The sequence below is a fragment of the Nematolebias whitei genome, chromosome 20, assembly GCF_014905685.2.
Source record: "Nematolebias whitei isolate Nwh7 chromosome 20, NemWhi1, whole genome shotgun sequence".
NCBI lineage: Eukaryota > Metazoa > Chordata > Actinopteri > Cyprinodontiformes > Rivulidae > Nematolebias > Nematolebias whitei.
The window spans coordinates 29,077,200-29,084,231 of record NC_056517.1 but is presented as its reverse complement, the minus strand read 5'-3'; the positions used below and the strand labels follow the sequence as shown (position 1 = coordinate 29,084,231).

Here is a 7,032-nt window from a genome sequence, read left to right as displayed (position 1 = left end):
AGAAGTCTTGTTTCTCGTTATTTTTGTTCCACTTCAGCTACGAGGAGAATGCAGTTCAACGCATACAAGTTTTGTTAGATGTGATATTGATTCCAGGACTAAACTAAAACATAACTTGTCAAAAAGGTAAGAAAACCCTCTGTTTAATTCAAAGTGTTAGTTAAATTGGCTAAAATGACTTAATTATGCAATAGGTGAGCCGTAGATTCCCTGTAAAAGATTCTACAGCAGGGATGCATTTATTAGATATGTTTTTAATTCATTCAGACTGAGAATAAAATATTTGATCAAACTGGTTCCGTCTTTTATAGAAATCCCAGCAGGTCCACGAGGGGTAAAGGGGCTTAGATTGTACAAGTTTTCGAGAATTCTTCATTTTCCAAAAGCTTTAAATCATTCTGAGCTGCAAACAATTTGCATCTTTGGATAAAAAAAAAAATGTAACAACATCCACAAACCTCGTTGAATAGAGTTCAGAGGGACATAAAAGGTTCTGGTTTTAATAGTTCAGCCTGAATTCACCCCATTGCCGCGGTACCTGGCAGGTGGTGGGTGCAGGCGTGTTAACATTGTGGTCAAAGTAAATACGAGGACAGGAAGTTGCAGGTGTGTTCAGCCCTGGGTGTGGATGCAGATGCATCAACCCCTTTCTGACTCACACACTCACTGGAGGAGAGGCCAGCAGCACTTGATCATTACATTTTCTACAAGATAAATTCACTCGTCTGTCTTTGCTACGTGCAGGAGGCGTCCAGACGTTCATTTCGTCTTGCGGATAAAACAAGGTAAGAAACGTTTAAATTTACTTTAAATGTTTTCCCTGTCTGACAACTAAACAGAATAGCATCTTGTAATTGAAAAATGACTTTTTTTTAGTCAAACACCACCATCTTTAATATAACCTATATTTGGATATTAGAAATATTGGGATGCTTTCAGGGTGCAGCTCTGGAAAAGCTCATTGTGTGAGCGGAGTGAAAGGACAGACAGGAAACCAGTCCTACCAGTCTCAATAATGGGCGCAGAGTTGTTGTCCCCCTTTCATCAGCTATTTACTCACGTCATGAATGAGCTTGAACACAATCACGGACCAAAATGGTGTTTGTATTACTAATACTTTGACAAAAGTCCATTAAAATCAAATGAAAAACATAAAGATGACAAGAAAATATGAATAGCAGCTTCTCCATCAAAGCATCAGATAAAAATCTGATCTTTCTGAATCATTTCCTTAAGTCAAATTGTAATTGTTATAATAAAGCTTATATGTCAGGGTTATTCAACTGGTGGTCCGGGGGCCAAATCAGGCCCACAAGTGAACTCAGTTCGGCCCACCAATGGGTTATTTTTAAACTAAAACTAGGTTTTAAACCATAAAATAAACTTATTTAATGACAATAACTGCTGGATGTCCAGCCCTTGAGCCTTTGGTTTTCAGTAACTGTACCCCCCTGAGCAACTTAGTTGAATAGTCCTATTATATATGTATATTTTACAAGATATTATACGTTAGCCGGTTGTTTTTCCCAATAAATGCTGTTATTCTGGAAAAACTTAGATATTTAAATGCTGTAATTGTATTAACATATGTTAAGGACCCACCATGCACTCTTCCAAAATTTTATCTTTGTTTCTGTTTAGGGTTCACGTCATTGGTGCAAAAAAAGTGTTTTTATTTAAATAAAACTGTTAAAAATGAGAGAACAAAATCTGTTCTTCAAGCTGATCCAAAATAATTAAAAAGTTTATTTATAGGCATCTAAACTAAGCTTAACTTTTAACTAAAGTTACTGGAACAAACTGTGCCTTATATAAATATTAGTCTTTACAACTTCAAAACTAATTATTACTCAGTACTGAGTTGATAGATGAATTAAAAAAAACTGATTTATCTGAACACGGACAAGCTATATTAAAGTACTCATTAATATTTTTGGACAGTAAATATATAGTTTTAATAAACAGGAAAATAAAAAGCAGCAAATATAGTAAATATATATTTAAAAGTCATTCAGAAAGACTGTAAAATAGTCGATTAAAACCACTTTAAAACATCACAAAACTGTTTGGCTCCCTGACAGCACTTTATATTGGGCTTTGTTGACATATAAGCAATATATTATAAAAGTTTATACTTAACATCATGTCTAAATATTAATGAAAATCTGCACGATTTATTGTCCACGTGTCCCTCAGAGCCCCACCTTCAGTGATCTGATCACAGTTTTATCAGAAAATCAACAAAAAAACAAAACTAAAATGGACATTTTGTGCACATTTTTTCACTTTTTCAAGAGAAAATACTTAAATTGAAACTTCTTCCAGTATGATTCTCTTCATTATCTAATGAGCTAAGTCAGGAGTAGATTACAACATGAACAGGAGGAGAGTCACCTCTTTATCGGACTAATGAGCATCAGAACTCTGATAAAGAACAGGTGTGATTAGGATATATTGCATCACAGCTGATCTCAGTTCATCACCTGCAGATAAGTGAACCATGACCCAGGGCTGGGATACTTCTCTCAGAACCATATTTGACAGTGAGACCTGAGCTTTGTATTCATGGCGTGATGCAAGTAGCGTGACATCCCAGCGAGCCTGTTTTCCATTCAGCTGTATTCTCAGTGTTTGCTTATCAGCGCCGTTGTTTCTGAACTCTCAGTGGAGAGGCTCTTGACGCACAGCTGATGGAGAGACTTGTTTGCTCTGATGGCTCTGGGCCGACTTTCATTAGTGGAACCACTTTACTGTCAGATGTGAGATCCTTTGAAAAGGTTTCTCGAGTTACTTTGAAAAGATTTTGTCTCGGTGAAAAGATACAGTAGAGCGCTCACACTGATGAGAGAAGGGTCTTTTTTGTTTAATGAGCACTTTGAAGGAGTTTTAAGTCAAAATGTGGATGCCGATATAAAGTTTCTTTTTAGAGTTTTCAGTTTTTTTAGTTTTTATATGCTTTGCTGACTTTTGATGAACTTCTTTTTCAGTGATTTGTAAAATATAAATAAATCTTATGTCATAAGTTAATTCCTTTACTTAAAAAAAAATAAAATGCCTAAAAAGGTAAAGCTTTCATGTTATTTAAAGTTTTTACACGTACACTCCACAAAGCCTTGCACTTGCACATATTTTAGCCTTAGAATATACAAATTTTAAAACTTTATGTCTGAATACCTGAATCGTTTGGCTATTGTAAACCATGATCAAGTTCATCGTTTTAAATTTTTCATTTATGTATTTTTTTAGAGTACCCTTTGTTTATTATGCGTAAAGGGAGAACAACTCTGCATTGCTTTAGTCCTATAGCCTATCATCCTTTTTTTACACGTGAAAGGACAGTTTCTGTATTACCGTATTTTTCGGACTATAAGGAGCACCAGATTATAAGGTGCATTAAGCAAAATAAATTAATTTTTACATAATTTTGAGCACCGTATACCACATAAAATCGGATCGAGGTCAGTAAGCACAACCGGAATTAATACATAAGGCGCACTGTCGATTTTTGAGAAAATTCAAGGATTTTAAGTGCATCTTATAGTCCGAAAAATACGGTACTAAAATGTGATTTAAAGTCATTAACTTTAAGGACTTTAAATGACGTTAAACTGAAGAAATGTTTTTAATTAGTTTTCTAACGCATTTCAGTGTTCTGTATATCCATCGTACATTTCTTAATGATATGATAAGAATGAATAAAGTATAAATATAATGCACCTATGAATAGTAATCAGTGTAAAGAGAAGTGAAAAAAAAACTATAATTGTACGTGTTGTGATACGTGTGTTTGAATTTTTTTTATTAAAAATGTTTAATTGTCTAGTTATCATGTGAGGAAAATACAGTTGTCCCAGTACATTTTAAAATTTGTTTGTTTTAGTTTACAAAAATGCTGAGTGATAAGGAGAGAGACGCTTTTCGGAACGTCAGTCAAAAGCCGGGCTTGCAAATATGGACCATCAATGTAAGTCAGGCCTTTGTATACCATTTTTTTACTATAATGTGTACACTGTTATCATTTATGTAGAGTTTTGAGGGTTACAAGTTAAAATATTGTTGTGTAGATCTTTTTAACGTGAGTTATGTGGAAAGGCTATGCACAGTTATTATGTTACCTGCAGCAGACAGCTCTTTGAGGAACCTCAGTTTGGTGAACTTTGAACAGATTCTTGAACTATTGGCTACCTCAAGCAGATTATCTAAGCTGTATTTAGTTTGTTCTCAGTAGTCGGAAAATGATGAGTTTTAGTTGGACAAATCAACTGGAAATTTCCCCAAAGTAGGAATTCTGACTCGAAATGTGGGAGATTCTTCACCACTTCCAATCTCAGAATCCAATATGGCTGACTCGCACATGAGAAGTTATGAAAGCATCTGTAATAAACGTTTTATCTGAGCTTCTGTCAATGTGCTTCTAAGTACACGTCACACACATACAACAGCGCTGTTCTACCACTATTTGTGCGCTGGCAGCCATTCGTTTGAACGCACAGAGTGCAGAGAAATCCACTGTTATCAGCTCATATTGTTAACTGTTAGCCTGATCATTTAGCACAACTTTAAGTAAACCCGGCTGAGTTTCTGAATTACAACTACAGCATGGTTTAACAGCATCTGACGTAATTCCCAGACCAAAAATACAACTTCTAAGATAAATAAAATACACCATTAGATAAAAGGTTTTATAGCAGTTTATGTAAACCATCATTTATTAGCATTTACATCATCTGTTTTAAATTATAGGGTTATTTGTTGCAGAAATATTGTGAAATTCCTGCAGCAGCTCGCTCCTGCAACAATTTGTCTTTTCTATCACGAGAACCTCAGAACTATTACAGTCACGTCAACCTCTTTTGGGGAAAAAAAGTTTTTTTTAGATGGCCGCAATTTATTTTGGTTATGACCAGGCTTAGATTAGGTGTTAGCATGTCAGTCCAGTCAGAAATCAACTTTATTTCTCTAAACTGAGGTTGTTCTACATCAGGTAAAAAAAAGTCACAGCCTTTCCACAGATCCTCACCCCTAAAGATGCGAACTCTCCTCTCAGATATTGCTGTTTTCTTTATTTAGAAAATGCAAATGGTTTCCGTTCCATCCAGAGCCTTTGGTAACTTCTTCGAAGGAGACTGTTACATTGTTCTAAACGTGAGTTCAGTACTGGCTGATTTCTTAAGAGTCTGTTTGATGAAGTATGTGCACCAGTATGAAACTTGTCTCGTCATTTTATGGCCAGATAAGTAAGAATCAGGGCTCGGGGGAGTCCATTGACATCCACTACTGGATAGGTAACTCCTCGTCTCAGGATGAGCAAGCTGCTGCAGCCATCTACATCACCCAGCTGGACGAGTATCTGGGTGGGAACCCAGTGCAGCACAGAGAAATGCAGAGCTTCGAATCACCACAGTTCAGGAGCTACTTTAAATCTGGCCTGATGTGAGTAAAAAATAAGAAAAATCCCACAAACATTTTGTAATCTTCCCCAGACTGGGTTTAACAGTGCTAATCCTGATTATGACACAACCTATATTTGTTGCTTTGAGGATTAGCAGAGCAAAACACAATGTTCTCCAGCCCAGTTCATTAACTTTCCAATTTTTAGCGCATGTATTTGAGCGCTGTGATCGTATGAGTTTTAATCTTTACTGTTCGTCCAGCTTTTATTGCATCTGAACTTTGGTCGTGCGCGCTAATCTCTCCACAGCTACAAGAAGGGTGGCGTGGCCTCGGGTTTCAACCATGTTGACACGAACGTCTACAATGTCCGACGACTGCTGCAGGTTAAAGGGAGGAAGCATGTCATGGCAACAGAGGTTTGTAGAATGGAGGATTCCTGGCTGTAAGAAGGTTTACAACAAATTACAGCGTGTTTGTTGTCACAGTGGGTGTTAAATGTCTGAGGTGGTGTGGTGTTTAACAGGGATTAGAGCAGCATACTGTATAGTTTTCATTCCAGGTAAATGCTTGTGTGTTTGCTTGCAGGTTGAGGTGTCATGGAACAGCTTTAACAATGGCGACGTCTTTCTCCTGGACATCGGGAAAACGATTGTGCAGTGGAACGGCCCTGAGAGCAACCGGAGAGAGAGCCTCAAGGTAATCCTCCACACCAAGAGACAGCAGAGTCACCGAAAAGCAAAACAATAAAGAGAAAAATAAAATAAAAATTAAGGTCACAAATTCAGAAATTACAGAATCAGAATAAACTTTATAATCATTGCATTGAGATGCAACAAGAACGTGTACATAGAGCTGTACGAAAGATGGACGGAGTGCACGAAGCTGCTGCTATAAACGCGGCCTTCTTATTCAGAATAATACTTTTAGGCTTAGATGAGAAAAGAGGAAGAAAACATGAGGATAGAGGGTATAAAAATATATCTCTCACACCATGTCCTAGACAGGGCATGGTTTGAGGCATCAAAAAAAACCTAGCACAGCAAAGCAACATAAAAAGACATAATACATATAGGGCTGGTGAAGGCATAGAGTTTTAAGGGATGATGAACCAACCAAGAAATAATCAGATAAAATTTATAGACAAACAAATAAACAAACAAACTAACTAACTAACCACTGAAAAACAAACATGTTCTAAAACTAAACAAACCAACAGACAAACAAAAGATGAAACAAATGAATGCATCAACGAGTTTAAAAAATGAAGAAAAAAATGTACCAGCCAACAAACAAACTAAATGGGATTAACCTGCATTAATAAAGGTTAAATGAATAAATTACAAAAAAAAACTACAAAAAACAACAACAAGACAATCAACAAAGGAATGAACAGACAAACATTCAAACCAATAAATGAACCATATTATCAACTATTATTAACAACTATTAACGATTATTAAATATTAACTATTAACATATATTAACAATGTTTAACAACAGTTAACTATTATAAACTATTAACTATTAACATATATTAACTATAATCAACTATTAACTATTATCACCTATTAACAATATTAACTATTATCATCTATTATTAACAACTATTAACTATTATCAACTATTAACTATTAACAT

The 7,032-nt window shown here is 35.7% G+C and overlaps 1 protein-coding gene across 1 annotated transcript in view; it reads left to right on the top strand.

The window, feature by feature from the left end:
• Positions 1-7,032, top strand: part of vill (villin-like) — a 14,411-nt gene continuing 7,379 nt past the window's right edge. Inside the window, exons 1-7 of the mRNA XM_037694167.1 lie at positions 1-126; positions 745-785; positions 3,881-3,964; positions 5,071-5,145; positions 5,234-5,433; positions 5,702-5,810; positions 5,980-6,090. Coding sequence (XP_037550095.1) covers positions 3,890-3,964; positions 5,071-5,145; positions 5,234-5,433; positions 5,702-5,810; positions 5,980-6,090 — 570 coding nt within the window. The 5' untranslated portion in view covers positions 1-126; positions 745-785; positions 3,881-3,889. The remainder of the gene's footprint in view (positions 127-744; positions 786-3,880; positions 3,965-5,070; positions 5,146-5,233; positions 5,434-5,701; positions 5,811-5,979; positions 6,091-7,032) is intronic.